The 18,034-nt window shown below is 43.8% G+C and overlaps 1 protein-coding gene across 10 annotated transcripts in view; it reads right to left on the bottom strand.

Moving 5' to 3' along the window:
* LOC306841018 (AT-rich interactive domain-containing protein 1B-like) overlaps nucleotides 1-18,034 on the bottom strand; it is a 202,035-nt gene that overhangs the window by 163,803 nt on the left and 20,198 nt on the right. For 7 of the 10 annotated variants that reach the window (XM_079370627.1, XM_079370630.1, XM_079370632.1 and 4 more), the window contains exon 1: nucleotides 7,643-9,818. The exons of the other annotated variants lie outside the window; for them this stretch is intronic. In XM_079370627.1, the coding sequence (XP_079226753.1) occupies nucleotides 7,643-8,899 (1,257 nt within the window). In that variant the 5' untranslated portion in view covers nucleotides 8,900-9,818. Of the gene's footprint in view, nucleotides 1-7,642; nucleotides 9,819-18,034 lie in introns of those variants that run through there. 10 annotated transcript variants of the gene reach the window in all.

Below are 18,034 nucleotides of genomic sequence, written 5' to 3'. Positions count from 1 at the left end.
CACAGCAACACTTACTGTAACTCACAGATTTCTAACACAACATCCTCTCCCACATACAGTATCTTGAATAAGCGGTGCTAAATGCTAAGTGTGTGTGTGTGTGTGTGTGTGTGTGTGTGTGTGTGTTTGTCCTCTGTGCATATGTCTTTGGATGAGGATGTGGTGTGAAGAAGAAAGTCCAGAAACTGCTGAGATAAAACTGATCTAAATTGAGCAGTGTTCAGCCAGTGACCGCCAGTGTCCTGTTGTGACCGGCTTCTATAAATCTGTCACACGCACATTAGACACACACGTGTGTGTGTGTGTGTGTGTGTGTGTGTGTGTGTGTGTGTGTGTGTAACTAAAGGAAGAAAGTGGAACTCTCAGACAAATAGAAACAAACGACAGAAACAGACGCAGCTCATCAAGCTGAAAGCTGTGGTGTTGTCCGTGTCCCATTGTGTTTTCTATTTTTGTCCCTCTGTGCTTCACAGACGACAGACAGCGCCTTGCTGGTGCTGTTTGGGTTTTTTTGTTTTGTTTTTTTTCTCAGCTGAGCTAAATGTTCCCATCATGCCAGCACTGATTAGGATCAACTCAAACCAAACAGAGAGACGTGCGACTGGAGAGCAGAGTGTACATTCAGAGAGGAGAGCTGATGCTTTGAAGTGTAAAGTGATGGATGACGAAGATGTAGATGATGATTTTTCTCACAGACTGGTAAGAAGAGTAATGGGAGGAATGGGAAATTCATATATGGACACAGACACAAACATAATGAATGGATAGGCTTCTGCATAATCCTCAGTCACATTCGAAAAACTAAATCAGAGAGAAAAGATACTAACGTCTCAAACATTTCCACCTGAGAGCACAAATATTTATTTCTCCTTGAAGTTTTTATGAAATAGATTTTAAGCTGAACATTGTAGCCTGATTTTCTTTTACAGAACAAAACACAATTCTGTGTTTGGAAACTCTGACCTGAAAAGTGTTTCAAATCTACAACTTCAATTCCTTCTTTCAGTCGGTGCGAGGTAAGTCAAAGAGCATTAAAGATTTTACGCAACAATCTTCTTTTTACAGTGTAAGAAAAACTTCCCTGGATAATCAGTCAATTATCCTTTCCCATTCTTTGATCAGCTGAAAAATCAAACCATTACTTTTATAACACAAAGAGCAAGGTGCTGCACAGTTGTGTTGGATCTTAAAAAAAATGCCAGGCTGATTCTTTGAATTTGCATTTATTACTGCATTTTTTCATTTCAAAATTATTCATTTTAACCGTGACTGACCTGTTTTGTTTTTTTACATTTTCATTGACTTCTTTCCTCGGTCCAGGAGAGGAGAGGAGCTGGATGTATAAGCAGGACAATGTTTCACAGGGGCCCACAGATCTATTCAGTATGGTGTATAAATATTCGATAGGATGTGCTGGCTGTCTAAATACCTCTGAACTGACTGCAGCTCCCATGGGAGACTGAGTTAGCTACTGAGAGCCAGGGACACGAAGCAGATAAAAGAGGAGAGTATATTTATGGAGCAAACACAGCGAGAACAAAAGGCGATGACTGAGAAAGTGAAACTAAAATGTATAAGGGGGACCATCTGTTTAATAAGCATTTAGTTGCATTCTGCACATTACAAAAGTAAGAAGAAAAAAAACAATTGGATAAACCAAAATGCAATTAAGAAAGACAAAAAAATAATAGGAACCAACATATGAAATAAGAACGGGGAAAAAAGCAAAAACAAAAAAAGAAAGAAAGGAAAAAGAAAAGACGGAGAAGGAAAAAAAAGAAAATCCCCCCTCCTCAGGGATAAGGGGGAAGGAGGGGGGTCCCTCCATTCAGCAGCTCCACGTGGCTAATTACCATATGTGAAGGTCAGGGTGGTGGCGGTGCAAGGCTGGTGAGGGGAGGTGTGGGGTGGCACCACAGCACCCACTGCCTTGAGACCTGGCACCCTGCCAGCTGCTCACAAACACAGACACACATTACTTAGAGAGAGAAAAAAAAAACTGATATATTTGTGTGTGAGCGTGAAGCCAGCGACTTGTAAATCCATCTTTTTCCTTGCACCGTTCACAGAGCTGAAGCGGGGTGAGATCCAGAGAGAGAGGATTTTAACTATGCTGACATTTGCCAGAGTTCAGATACTGATTCTCTCTCTCCCTCTTTCCCGTTCTCTGTGAACTCGGCCGGGCCCATTCCTCAGAAGTCAGCAGCCCTCCATGTGACTCACTTCAAATATCGCCTACATTTCTACATCTCTGGCGCTACTCTACTCCCTCTGTCTCTGTTTGAACAGAGGAGACAGCAGCTCAGACTCAATGCAGGCAGGCTCATGCAAATCGTGACCTATTGGAATTGAAATTCACTAAATCATCAACAAAATACACCTGAAGCTGATGGCATTACACTTGCCTGTAGACTGTTTCAGGGGACGACAAAAAAAATTCAATAAATATCAATCGAAGCGTTAATGTAGGTAGATCAATAAAAATGAACAAAACACACAGTATTAGTGACTCTTACAAAATATAACGTGCAATAAAGAAGTTAAGATGGATGGCATGAATATAATGTGACTGAACAAGGCGTTTCCCTGTTAGTCTGCTGACACAGATTATTGATTATTTAAATAAACACAATCAATATTAAAAGGTTAAAAATGATGGTTTTTTTGGTCATTTTTTTATTCAGAAACTGTCAAACATTATTCCACTCAAGACTGAAAACTTAAGTTTCTGGACTCTTGGTTTGTTGTTAGGTTTTGAAATTGTGAGAAACCTAATTTCACTTTTGTCTTTAAATTCGACTGTAGACACTAACAGTTGTATTGCTTTGTTTTGAAATTGATAAATAGATTGAATGATTGTTAGTGGCAGCAGCACTATTTAGACCAGGGACTAAAATGGACTTTTGGTTTATGCATTTGTTCCTCTTTTTGTTTTTTTGGACTTCAAAACAATGTCATTCTCTACTTTAGGTAAACATTTCCAGTTGTGTTACTTGATCCACTTGATTTCGGTGGATGGTTCTACACTTTTCTATCAATGCATTGAATGGCAGCTTTTGTTACTAGCAAGCAGAAGATGTTCATACAATGCAGAACCAATATGTTATGGTGTTATGGTCTCCGATATCACCTTTTTTGTCTTGGATAAAATGTTCCACCACTATAGCCTTTTACCTTTACTGGATAGGACAGCTGAAGAGGGACAGGAAATGCCGGGAGGAGAGGACATGCAGCCGGCCTCGAACCCACAGCCAACGGGAAGAGTACCACAGCATCCACACATAATGCTTAGGCTATCAGCTAGGCTATCTCTTTTACCTGAGACGCAGACACAACGGTTCGGTTTCCATAGCCTATATATAGTTTTATTAACTCCCATATTACACCTGTGATAAATCCTACAAATCCCAGAATGCCAGAGAACCACTTTAGATTTCAAACCTGGTCATCATTAATTTGACACAACTGCTGATACAGACTAAATAAGGTTGAGGATTGAATTCTAACATGACTATCAAATCAAATCCGAAAGCCGCAGACTTCTGCGTCCACGTGGAAAAACTAAAATCTCCCAAAAGCACGATTAACTTTCTTCCCCAAAAATGCTTTGGTTTGGATTTCTCTGCTCCCTCCTGACACCGGCTGTTCGGATAAGACAGAGCCGGAAAAAAAACAGCTGACACCAAAGCAACCCCGCTTGCAGTAATTAAATCCTTTCTTCGGGGCATTTACACATCAACCTTTGACTCCAGGGGCTGTTGTGAGGCCAGTGAGAAAAACTACAATTATTTTTATATACAGCTAATAATACATGGGCTTATGTCCAGTGAAGCAAATGGACTCTTTTTATTATCTTTTATTGGTATTATTTTTAAAAATCAGAATTAATTGGCGTTTTGTTGAAACCGCATGCAGACCAGGGATAACCCCGGCCTGCCAATTACCTAAGAAGGCTCTGTGTTTCATCCAAGAAGATGAGAAATGCTGCGCGGGGCCCTTATCGGATGCAACAGAGCAAATTAAAATTTCACTCTGGTGTTGCTAATCAGTGCTGCGCTGCCCGGCCAAGACAGAGATGTAAACAAAACAACATAAACAAACGAGTGATGGGAGGGGGCAAGAGAGTGAGAAATGGAGGGAGAGGGAGACATTGGCAGAGGGGATGGGGGGGGGGGGGGTGGACTGCGTACTGCTGACGGTAGGGCTAAAGAGGGAAACAGCTAGAAAAGAGATGCACACTCAAGGACACAGAAAATAAAGAGGCACACCCTAGAATAAAAAATAAGCACCCAAACACACACACACACCTGAGTGCCCATTTCCTGACCAGACCCCATGGGCTGTCCGTCCGATGCAGAACATGAACCATAAATTAAATTCCAGCAGCCACAGTCAAGCCCATCACTATGCACAAGGCTCCCTGAGATAGCTGCATAATACAATGTGACATTGATGCATTACTCCTATTATAAAGTCTTTGTTCGTATCACACTAATAATTCATAAGAGAGAAATGTAAACAGTATGCACTGGAGAGCACTGCGAGCAGGAATCGTTTCAAGGTAAGCACATTACCAAGGATGGGACTTGGTCTAGTCTTTGATAAGTACAACTACTGAGCCTTGATTTCAATTGTAAAGAATACAAAAAAACCCAAAGACAAACACTGAGCATAATGTTGATGAATTAGTTGAAACAGTAGATATCCATTCATTCTTGTTTTATTAGGACAGATTTTAAATGACTTGCTGCTGTAATTATCTGAGCAACAACAGTTTCCAACTTTCTAGGCCCTCATTATTATCTATACTAATTACTTGTATTGTTCTTTGTGTTGCATGTGTTGTGATTAGTGGATAACAGGCAGATCTTGGTTACACAAAGAGTGTGTGTATCTACAGAGAAGGCTGCATTCATATCTGTGAGACTAAATAAGTCATTATATATAGCACATATGGTGTTACAGCTTTGGGTGCACGGTGTATATAAGCAAGGAAAAACATCCACACTAAGCCAGAGCAGCCTGGATTTAAAGCAGTAGATGTGCGGACAAACATTCAGGTACAAAGACACGAAGTGAACGCTGATTATCTTTTGTATTTTCCTTAATCAAAGAAGCTGTAGTAATTTAAAAAAATGAGGACAATGTCATTTTCAACAAGAGAGCAGATTTAACGCACACCTTTTAAATAACCTATCTAACCAAAGCGCGCGCACACACACACACTTAGACCTGCACGTACACACACACACACACACACACACACACACACACACACACACACACGGTCTTCATTCTGGTGAGTGGCCAGACAAGTGAGTGTGAGGGGGGGGGAGACAGCGGTGTAAATGAGGTGCACTCGTTTCGCTCACAGTGCGCTCCTGAAGAGAGGCAGTGGGGAGGGAAATTGAATTTGAAAGAGGAGAAACTGTGCCAACAGGTGACAGAGGTGTGCTCCGACCAAACACACTCTGAAGTGAAGCGCAGTCATATCACGGGGCCAATTTGGAAGCAGTATTATGCACTACACCGCTCGCCTTTCTCACACAGCCTGTCAGTGCACAGGAGTGCCGCGCTGCCGCTTCAATATGAATTAAACATAGGACTTTTGTAGCGTGAATATACTGCTGCTGAAATGTTGATACAGTCGAGAAAAAAACATGGCAGCACATGCCCTTACTCAAAAAGTCTAAAATACTTGGGGGGGAAAAAAGAATCAGATTTATTGATGGCTGGTTATTTTAATTATCTGCGCTACAAAGCTGAACATGAGTTTGTATCCAGTATATTTTATCACTCAATCTGAACACTATGAAACATAAGAACTGCAGACATGAGTGACACTGCTTTAAGTTACCATTTTATCAGTGAATAATTTCGATAGAATCAATACCACAGCAAATCCTCCTACGCAAAAACATTCACTTCATATTCCCCAGCATCCGATGCAAATTGCCTTTGATTGAAACAATGCAGGCTAATGAAGTGCTTTTATTTTGTGAGAGGCACACCGTATATGTGCTGAACCACCTTGCCCTCCAGTCTTCCAGATGTGCCATCCAGCAGTACAGAAAAATTAAAAACAACAAAAACAGGCACAGAGAAATATCTCTTCTGATGGAATAGTGTTTTTGTTTTAGGAGAATTAACTAGCAGATACTTTCTCTCCTGGCTGCAGGTGTACATGTTCTTGATACGTCAGTGTTTCAGCTCGGGGTCCAGGGACACACAGAGATCTTTTGAGTCTGCCCTTCCACAAAAGAAAAACAAACAAAAAATGCCTTGAATGATTAGTAACACTTTCTTCTGTCCCTTAACTGTTACCACTGCGCTATGCTCAGGTGTAGCATTCAAACCGCAGCAGGAGCAATGTCCAGCAAAGGGCAGTCTGCAGGTGTTCATGTGTAAAACTGGTCCTTGATAAAAACTGGGGGTTTTTAACTGTTGGCTTCATTTTAAGAGATTTATAAATAATCATCACAATTATAAATAAAAAAAACTGTGTATGACAATTTTGCAAACTTTTAGAAAAAAATCTACATTTCAAACTAATGTGACCACAACTAACAAAAAAAAAAAAATGAAAAACACTCCGTATTTCCTCACTTAAACCTGACACTGTGCTGTTTTGAAATTATATTCTATCTTGGAAAATTCTGAGAACAATTATCAGAAGCTGCTTGAACCTTCATAAAACATCAATTATGAAGTTGGATTGCTTCCAAGTGTGGAGTATGCCCATGAGACATGAATGCAGCATCACCACATCCCTACAAGACTTCTTTTTCTTTTTGTTCAGTCTACCCAGCAGGGCCACGGGGAGCCAATCAGATGGCAGACTGGGTGTCAACAGTGAGCATGAACGTCGGGCTTTCAGCCAGTTTACCTCCACTATTCAAACTCTGACAGAGCAGCACGAGAATAAACGAGGCGCACAGAAGCGTTCCGTCTCCACACGGAGCGCGCGCACACGGACACACGGACTTTAAACGGCCGAGATGTCGGTGTTATTCTTAGCATAAGTTACATACAGCTAAAGACTCTATAAACGCAATAAACGAGGAATAAAAACACACTTAATTTTTAATTCTTAAAGGGTTTTTTTTTTTTTTTGAGGAGAGCCTCGAACACAGAGCGTCCTCTTAACAGGGCGTTTCGAAACGTGTCTGACACCACGTCGGCAGAGGTGAACACGGCCAGCTTCAATTTTGCTTTTAAATCCACCGGTATAAAATAAGACAAATATGAAAGAAAGAAGGAATAATGGAGTATAAACATGTAAATGCACCTTCTGATTGAATAAATTATAATCGAGTCATTATGGCAAATGAAACCCTTCATAAAAATAATAGGAAATGTCTCCTTTCCTCGTCATATTGAGGCCGGTACAGGCTTTAAATGGGCTATGTTTACAAAAATCGGAGTTGTGCAAGTTTAAAGGCCTGTCGTATAAAAATATGACTCTACATCATTGTGTGTAGATTGCACAACATTCATCATGGTCGTGTCACATGCGTCTGTATTTGTTGTCAGGACACAAACACATGGTCTTAATCATGAGTGACGGATCAGCTTTGTGAAAGTAAAGTTCACTGAAGCACACCGGAGCGCCTGGCTGGCATAGAAGTTTCCATAAACTCACCTGTGACCTGCCGAGGCCTTGCCCTCCGTTTCCTGGGCTCATTGAGTGAGGATGGTTTCTCTGTTGCTCTCCCCAGCCGTGGGTCGATGTTCCTCCATACTGGGGGCCCACGCCTTTCCCCAGGCCCATGCCAGCTTGCTGCTGCGCCGTAGAGCCGCTGTAGTCTTGATACGCACCGCCATACCCCCTCATCATGGGGCTGGGAGACGTCAGCAGCTGGTTTAGGGTCGGGGTAGCCCCCGAGGGAAGCTGCTGTTGCTGCTGAGTCTGTCCTGGGAACCTCTGAAATCCACCCGGAGTAGCACCTAGGGGAGACTTGCCGTGGCTTGCTGAGGAGTTGCTGCCCATCATCATGTTTCCAGGTTGCCTGCACCCTGAAGGGCCCATCATCCCGTATGCCCCTCCGCCGTAACCTGCGCGATACGCGGGGTACTGATTGTACTGGCTGTTGTGGTACCCAGCTTCATGGGAGTTCTCCATGCTGTTATGTGCCGAGGAGTGCGTTATCCCTATCCCACTGCTTTGTTGTTGCTGTCCGCCATGATGATCGTAACAGGGCCTCGGAGTGTAATAGTTGTTATTAAACTCAGAGTTATTACTAATTGGCCCCAAGTTGGAGTGCTCATACCTGCTGCCCATCATCCTCTCCGCGGGTTTACAGGTGAGCTCCCCCTCACCTTTCCCTGGCATGTGCTGCTGCTGTGGCTCCCCCTGCCCCCCCAACAGGTTCTCTTTGCCACCGTGGTGTTGGTGATCCATACCCCTGTCCCCACGGGGCCCCTGGCCGTTGTTATTGGCGGTGTTGTTACTTTGGATCTGTCGCTGCTGATGTGGCGCAAATTGGCCGAATTGCGGCGGCTGCTGCTGCTGCTGCTGCTGCTGCTGAGACGGCGGCTGAGACTGAGGGGGATCTCCGCTTCCCATAAATTTCAGCTTGTGGTTCGCGATTAAACCCGCTTCAATCGAAGTGTTTGTATTAGTCGAAGCCGGGGCGGACGCGAGGTTATTCCCATCCTTCTCGTGTCCGTCCGGAGCGTTATGAGTCGTGGAAGTTGAATGAACCATGTTGAGCTCGTTTCGGCGATGATGGTCTACATTATTCAGAGTCCCATCTCCGGAACCCAGCATCGGTCCAGTCCGCGGAAGGGTCCCTCCTCCTCCGGATTTCCCCGAATTGAGCTCCGGACCCAAACCGCTGGATAATTTCTTATTTTTGTTATTAGTTCTGGTCGGAGCCGAAGCAACTTGCGCAGCCATGGTCACTCCAACATCTCAGCGCGCAGTGACAGCAAGCCCCGAGCAGCCTTGCGCACAGAAAATAAGACGAGTGAAAGAAAAACACAAGCTGGGAGGTGAAAAAATATATTCAGAGGAAAAGCAAGCTGTGTAGTGGCGCTGGTGCTGCTGAAACGGTGCGTCAGTGAGGCTTCATGTTGAAAGTTTCTCTGTCAGGTTTAAAAGAAACTTTTTTTTCTTCCCCCCTCCGCCTCTCCTCCATCCCGGTTCTCGGTAATATGTAGCAGCGTCTCCCGGAGCCCTTGTGGCCCAGCATGGCATGAGAGAGAGCGGGCTCTACCAGCTTATCCACCTCCAGGGCTCCGGCGTGCCTCACATGGAAAATCCGGACTGGAGTAGCGAGCCATCAAGAACGCAGTGTGTCGATCTTACTGTGTTTTACAATGATGTGCAGGTTCATTTCTTCTTTAAAAAATGTAGGTTACACTGATGTGACTTTATGTTGACACATAATTTATCTCTCCAACTGCCATCTGAACCATATTTGTTTTAATAACGGCATCTCACACGATCCATAAACTACCCCACTGAAGATTTCAAAACGTAGGCTGTATTGTTTTAACGCAAACAATCATAGTGGGGAAATGGGGCATTTCCCTTTTCTTTACGCACGGACATTTCTCCTGCACTCCTCATGGATCCGTCAAATAGCCTATAACTATAAAAACACCAAACGATGTGAAGTTTTCCACGCGTACTTTCCACAGTTATCCAGATCTGATTTTCCCTCTTCCCACCCTCTCTGTCCCTCGGCTCAAGCCAGTTCTCTGCAGCTCTGACAGGAGTCGGACACGCAACCACAAGCTGTGTGCAATAATGTTGCCATCGGAATAAGAATGTGATCACACTTTATAGCAGCTATGATGTTGTAATATCTCTACCACAGAGTTCACCCCCACCCACCCAACCCCCCTTTCTGCCACGAGCTCCAATCACTTATATTCAGTTGGAAAAGGAATAATGTTCCCCCTTTAACAAAGAGCCATCCCGGTTAATAAGAGGGAAAAGCATGGAAATATCACACACCATAAAGTACATAAAATTCTACAGGATCATTACATGTGATAGCAGTTAAAACACTATTAAATAGGATTAGGTCACTATATGCTTAAGATAAGTCTCTAAGGTAATATAACTACTGTGACTATTTAAGGTATGCTTAGGGTCTCATTTTAATACAAGTCTACATTCTTTGATTTCCTTTCATTTGATTTACTTTATCAGACAGTAACCTGCCTGTAATGATAAAGCACTGATAAAAAAAAAATCTACCCCTGGCTGCAGTGTAGGACCACACAAAACCAAAGTCTACAAGATATGCTATCCTATCAGTGGTATTCAAGCATGAATGTAAAATAGTGCTTAGTAAAGAAGCTGGGTGTCTGTTGGGACTTGAATAAGCAGAGGGTCTGCTTTGATGAGATCAGATGCATTTGATCAACAGAGGGAGCAGCGGATGAAAGTGGGGTGGAGGAGAGAGAGAGAGGGAAGGTGGGGGGAGAGAGGAAGAGAGAGAGAGGAAAGAGAAGGATTTGGGGATGAGAGTTGTACTGAAGACGGCCATAATAATAATAATGACTGGCTGTGGTGGGAAACGTGTGATTAATATGAGAACGACGGCAGTGTGGTCATAAAGACTGAACATATTATTGTTGCACCTACAGGAGGTTTAAGGTCATTTATTTGTAAAGCATGAGATCACAATTCACTCTGCTTTACACCTAATGTAAAGTGGAGGATAATTCACCATGAAGCCATGTACATGACAATGGTAAGACCCCTGCTGGACATGCAGTGTAAGTACAAGTAAGAGTTTTAAAATATATAGAACTGTACAAAGAATCACAAGCAGAAACAGTTGAGCAGAACTGAAGGCCTTTTCTGACACCGACACACACATAAGCACACACACGTATATAAATATACATGCTGTGAAATGTCTCCTTGTCAACTTGTAAAAATGACACAACAATAAACGTTATTCCATGAAAGCAAGAGGCTTATCCCACTCGATGTTTGGAGACAAATAAAAGGGAGTGACATCCCTGAAACCCTCCCTGGATGTTTGGCTTTATGAGGCCATATGGCTGAGAATAAAGCTGTACTATTCTTATGGTCTAACAACAAAGTCTCCATGGTGTTCACTGTTTAAGTATTCTCAGGCCCAGCCTATAGCATCAACATGAGCAGATGGCTATTTATCTATAGGACACACTGCTTTCACTCCATCGCCGACGCGTTGATAGAACGGGAGCTGTTGTGTCAATCGATGAAGCTAAATGGACAGAATTTCTTCATGTTGAGGATTCATCACATGTTGTGTACACCTCTTCTGATTAGAACAAGCCTGGTCCACACCCATTCTGCTCTCTGTACTTTGTGCACATGACGATTCTGCCTCCCATCAGCGTCCCAGATCAAAGACTCGGCTCTGATCTCATCTAGAGCAACACTAAGGCTGACAGTGAGGGGACCTGGAGCATTAGCATATTCTATGATGGCGCCCGGCTTTTTCAAGCCGTTGCCTCGGCTTCAGCTCTGGGTGTGCGTGTGTGTGCGCTGTGGCTTTGCAACTCTAATTTCCCTCTCTCGCTCATTAAAAAAAGCCCACTGTTCTCCTATTAATTCGCAGAAACACTGATCTGTTTGAATAGCAAGGATGTGTGTGTGTCTGTGTATGTTTGAGTGTGTGCAGGAGGAGGGAGGTGGAGGAGGGCAATGGCTCAGCGCATTTGCATTTATGTTTAATTTATAACCTTCAGGGGCCCCCTGATGCAGCAAGATTGAAACAATAACTCCAGACAAACACAGCGAAGAGAGGAGGAGGAGCCGGAGGAGGGTGGATGGAATTAAAAATATACAGATCAGGGATAGTATGTGCTTTGCATATGTGTGCGAGTGTGTCTGTGTGCACTGGTAAGGATGCTGTTTAATACATGTGCATCCATGTGCATGCTTTTTTTTTCTGCGTGTGTGTGTGTGTGTGTGTGTGTGTGTGTGTGTGTGTGTGTGTATTCATTTGTGCATCTGCATCAAGGTGGATCTGAAACACAGGCACATAGACATGCGTACACACAGAGGCAGAGAGGCAGAGGTCTCCAATCCGCGGGGGGATAACATGCCACGGTGAGTGTCTGTCAGGAAGAGAGCTGGAGTCTGTTCCGAGCGAGTCTGCAGGGATCTCCCCCCTAGCAGCACAGCACAGCACAGCAGACAGCAGCAGCAGCAGCAGCAGCACAAGCCTGGCCAAGCACAGAAAGTGGGTCAGCCTAAAACGCACACACATGCACACAGAGATACACACACGGCTCAGACGGATGCAGCCCCGGTGTCACACTGTGGGTGTATTTGAAAGAAAAAGAGAGAAGGAGCGTGCATAAAGAGAATGCCTGGATGATGGTTTGTGTACGTGAGAGGGAGCATGCTAGTGTATTTTGCATTAGTAATGTTTAAGAAGAAGAAGGAGGGGGGGGGGGGGTGTTGTTTAAGATGAGGGGTGGATGGCTAAGAAGGAGAAGAAGAGAAGTGCAGCTGAGACAAAAAAGCTAGCCAACCATTGTGAGCACACCCTATGGAAGTGCATCAAATTGATCCATAGTCTTTTCATTTCAGGCTTGGGTAAATAACAGCATTTGCATTGATCAGTCTGCAAAACCAGGCAACGACGGGCCTGGGAGCGTACGGTGTGTGTGTGTGCGCGTCTGCACGCGTTCGTGTGTCTGCTAACAAAACCCATCTCTTATTCCTTTTCTGCTCCTTGCGGAGTCGAGGGCCTCACCAGAGCCCTACAAATGGCTATGATGGATAAAATGTTTTCAACAACACTTGAGAAGAGTGGATGCTATTGTGTCCGCCTGTATACTGAAACACGGAATCACAGAATTCCCAGGATGCCGCGTGCTCTATTTATGTGTTATGAAAAACATGACTCAAAAGAAAAAAACGGAAAACAGCAATGCTCCACTTTTACTGTCAGCTATCATGTGAAGTGTGAAGAGGAGGAAGAGGATGAGAGAAAGATACAGACGGGGATAGGAGAGTAGGGGAGAGTGATTTTCTTCATCCACAGATCCTATCCTGATGGTGACAGGGGACTGGGCTCTCAGAAACAACCCCCCCCACCCTTTCCACCCCCGATACCTCCATCCCCTCCGCCCTCTCTGATGCCTGTCACTGCTCCTCTCCTCTCCCTCCCTCCTTCCTCCTGACTTGAGGAGTGTGTGAAGTGTCCCCTGAGAGGCACAGACTCAAAGACGGTATTTACAAGATCCACACTGAGCCCACTTTTAACTGCCTGTGAAGAACTTCTCCATCCGCCTTTGATGTGCAAACCTAATGGGGAAGAGCTCGCCGGCAGTCATTGCATATGTTAGCGAGGCAACACGAGCTAATCTGCTAGCATTGCAAGGTAGACTTCATGCTGCTTGCAGTTAAGCGAACACTTCAAATGCCGTACGGCTTCGGTGCATTGCTGCCCTTGGAAAAGTCCCCTTTGGCAGAAAGATGCTGACAAGTTGCGTCAACTTTTACAGTGAATTAGAGGCAGAACAACGAGCAGTTTGTACTTTGTTGCATACAGAACTGAGCGTCCTCATGAGTTTATACAGAAGCACGGTGATGTGATTATCAATGCTTCAGCTAAGTGCCATACGATGTACAAAATGTACAAGATGTACATCCATATTTATCCAATTTCAAAGAGGGACATGAGCAGATTTTACATCCGTTCTTTTTTTTTTCTGCTGGAGCAATACATCAGAGCTTTATTGTTCTACTGCCACATTTCAACCAAGATGGGATGACTAACATCACACAGGACTTTCCCAAAAACTTGCACCAACCTTATGATTGAATTTATGAATGACTGAATTTATTTTCGTGTCGTGCACACAATGTGCCCGACCCTCACGGGCTTATAAGACAGCAGGAAATGCAGTTGCAGCGGTGCTAACATTACATAGCAACATTACAAAGTTGCAGGCTTCCTGGCATAGTTCAATCCGGAATAACTTTTGAAATAAAATCGGATACAACAAAGCTTCCCGGTTTGAAACACACCTCAAGTCTTTTCGTAATCATCCAACCAAATAAATTGAAGACCTGATAGTCTGTCTAAAGTATGTGATCTTTGTTTAGCATGCTGGTGTCTGGTGAGGAATAAAGGATGGATACTTCACAGCCTTCTGTCAGAGGTCAAAAGACACATTTGGGGGCTGATATGCTTAGTTACCCACAAACTTGCACACACGCACACGTTTGGCAGAGGCGCCTGTCCAACTAACTTAGTTTTGTCTGCGGAGGGAAGGGAGGCTTTCATAAAAAAAAAAAAACCTAAAAAAAAACCGAGGCATTTGGAACGATTTTGAATTAGGCTAATTAGGTTTGTGTTTTGTTTGTTGTTCAGGAGGCATGATCAAAGTGATATTTCACCAATTTGTGTCAGCTCCGGAGGAGAGGAGGAAGAGTTGGGAGAATGCTGCCTATTAATCTCCTCAGGTTTGGAGCACTATGCATTAGGGACAATAATCAAAACAAGAAAATTATGAATAATGAAAAGTGTTGATCAGAAATGAAACAAAACAGAAGATTTGTGATTTATTAGTTGCTTATTAGTAACAGGATTTCGCTCTATGTGGTTTGCTCCTGTTTTCTTGTTTTTTTCAGCTTTTTTACAAGGAGGGGTGAGAGGTGTTGGGGGGGGGGGGCGCTTCAATTTCAATGCATACAAAATCCCCCCTGCCTCAGCCTGAATAGAGGAGAAAAAAAATCAAAGGGATGTGGATGACTTGACCCAGGAGCTCAGAGTCTGAGAGCAACTGGCTGTTTTGATCTTATCTAATATTTATGAATAACTTCCTTGATATTTCCTTCGCTCCATGAAGCCGTCCGCTTTTACAGTGTTACACAATGATGTCTTAGAGGGGCGATGACGGAGATCAAACAGGGCCTGGGCTCAGAATACAGAGCGGGCTCTCTCTCTCTCTCTCCCCCGTAGCCTGGGAGGAAACTCAGCAGCGAGCTATCTAACGCTGTGTGATTGAAATACAAGCTCCACTAGGCTGCAGCATGCACTGTGATGATATTTGTATTTGTGTCCCTGTCAAAGGGATACAAGCACAGAAAGGAAGAAAAAAAAAAAACCACTGTCACCGTTTGAGTATAAAGACTTTCTGCTTGTCACTGCAGCCTATGTATTTTTGTGTGTGTTTTCTGTAATGGATATGATCCTCCAGTCAGCCTATCCATGGCTCTCAAAGAGACGCCCGGCACACAGACATCCATGGCTGTTTGGATCATAATGGCCTCAGATGCTTTTCACTCTCTCTTCACAAAAGTCAAGTGTTCTCAACATGTTATTTGCCCAAAGTAGCCTTGTTCCCAAGCTCCATTGTAAGCCTAATGGAGGCTAGACGACACTAAGACTCTAATTACGGACACCGACGATCAGCCTTGATAATATTGCGAGCAAAGTGGGTAATTTGTGGCTGTTGTGTTGAAGGGTTGAGGGGAGGCGAAGAAAAGGGAGGGGGGGTTGAGGGGAGGTGGGGAAGTTGTTTTCTTGTGTCATCGCCCCGTCGTCCGTCACCCTAATCATTCCCCCAGAGCACAGAGCCAAGACGTGGGCACAGCAGGAGAATATTAATGGGCTGTGTGACATCACGCTCGCTGCCCATTCAAAAGAATGTTCTCTTACATTACGGGCCATCAACAGGTGATTTCTCACCACTGACTGGGCTTTATCGAAGTATTCACCTATTTCATGAAGTGCCTGCGCTGCACGGCTCAAGTGCCTATTCATCTTATTTAATACAGATATTACACATACAGTCGACCCATGCGTACAGATCAATGGCCTGTTGTCACTGAGCCTGCTGCATACGTTTCCACAATCTGAAAGATTATCCAATAAAAATTGATTCAGGAGACAAGATTTGATTCAGGGGATTTTTGCTTACAAATCTCAAAAGGGTACAGCGATTACAGCTTGTTCCCTGAACAATCCCTCACCTGAAAGGTCGGACAATACTCGGCCCGTGTCCTCAGGTAAACAGCCAGTCAGGATCAATACCACGCGGTGCCAGGATTGCCACGACAAACACCAAAGAAACCGAGCGAGCCTTGTGCCTATTCTGTCAAAGGCAAAATCAACCCCCCCCCCCCCCCCCCCGCTCTCTCCCTTGAGTGATCTGTCCAAACAATTAAAATGGAACCTCTTTGTAGCATCACAGTTAACATGTCAGACAGGAAAATGAAAGGAGCCTCGTGTGTTAGAGCTGCACGCCGGGACGCCTCCTGCGACAAGCCCCACGGAGAGAGCGGCGCGCCAAAGTAGTGACGGCACTGTTCAAATTTTAAATATGTTTTGACACAGAATCAGAAGTTGCTCGCCATTACGGAGGAGAGATTCCCTTGGTTTTCTGTCTGATCACTTATTAGACCCCGAGGTGAACGTGGCAGAAATACTGACACCTGAATATTCTCTTTGCACTTTCTTTGACATTTCTTTAGCATATCTGGGAATCATTTCACATTGTGAGAGATCATTTCATCGTTGAGATGGAGGCTCTGATCTCTTCACATCTGAGGCTCATGAAAAGCCACTGGTGAGAAATGAGGATTTCAGCACGAGTTGCCTCGGTTTTATCTGCCTTACTTTCTAACTTGTGGTGTCCAAAGCTCGGTTTGCATGTTTCTTTTGTGATTATGGCAGAAAAGAAGGTTTGACATCTTTGTGGTCGCAGCTCTGGGAATGAATGTTTGGCTTTCTAACAATTTCTAACCACCCTAAAAATACACTTCAAAATAATTACCCCATTTTTTGAGTCTGTTTGAAAGCTGACTGTCTTGATGAATTTTATGCCTTGAAGCATACAGATTGGACAATAACTAGTCGGCCGACCAATCCCATCAATCAAATTTGCTGCCATCTGACATCTTTTTGTCATAAAACAATAGCGCTCTATGAGGAATTATACATTTTTTCTTTCACATTAATAAGCTTGAGTGGCTTTAAACATAATGGAAAGCAAGACTATTTCATGGGCTTTCACCGTACTCTATACATAATCCTGTAGATGAAATTCCTAATCTTCTACCAAACAGGGGAGAGGTTTTTTTTGTTGGGTTTTTTTTAAAGCAAGACCCCAATTATACCCAGCCACAAATTAGCATGTTTAATGCAGCAAAATGTTTTAATAAAGAATAAAAGCAAGGCTGCAGAAAACAAAAGCCAACTGGGTAATAAGATTATCTCTGCAAGGCGCCCAGTGCACGTCATTGTAGTTCACACAAATGGAAGAGATTATAAGTCACATTCAAAACAGCTTAATCCGTGAAAGACTTCCGATATGATTACTTTCTATTACGTTTGGTGACTGAGTGCGATGGATTTATCGAGGATCCTGAGTCTTTAAAGTACAGTTGGACATGAAGGCAAAGAGCCAGTTGAAGATTAGCTGAATCCCGTCTGTGATAAGCTTCAACAGTTTTGCCACAAACAGATAAACATAAAATCTCAAGTCCAGATGATGTAATACACATTCGAGAGCAGTAGCTCATCCCTGAATCCCAGCATTAGACTCAATTGATCAAAAGTCGTTCAACACAGATTACTTACTCACTTGTGTCAATAAATTGTTCGTTTTGGGTGCCACAGATCGGACTCAACCTCAGCTGCTGTTTCCGGAGCTATAATATTCTTGCTGGTTGTTGTAGGTGGTCCTCCATTGTGTCCCAATCTCTTGGGCCGATTAGGGCCTCCTTCATCCCTGACCTCCCCTTAGTTCCTGACAAGGTCAAACATCTCCCATTAGGGAGAACCAAGCCTTGCCTTTTGCCAGAGAAGTATCCGAGACTTACACCGTGAAGGTCAGGCGCTGCATAATGAGCTGGAAAATGTCAGTTATATTACTCCCCATTTAAATAGCAGATTTTCCGGTACCAGGAACAAGGGTGATATTTACCCTTTTTCCTGCACAAGCCCGGAGTAAAGAGTCCTCTTAATCCAGCTAGGGGCTGTGAAATTGAGTCGTGTGTGTGTGAGGGAATGTGATTTCCTGGTTCCAGAGAAGAGTGTATCTGCTATGTCATACCAGA

This window comes from Symphodus melops, assembly GCF_947650265.1.
Source record: "Symphodus melops genome assembly, chromosome: 19".
Lineage (NCBI taxonomy): Eukaryota > Metazoa > Chordata > Actinopteri > Labriformes > Labridae > Symphodus > Symphodus melops.
This window is presented reverse-complemented; position numbering and strand designations above follow the sequence as displayed.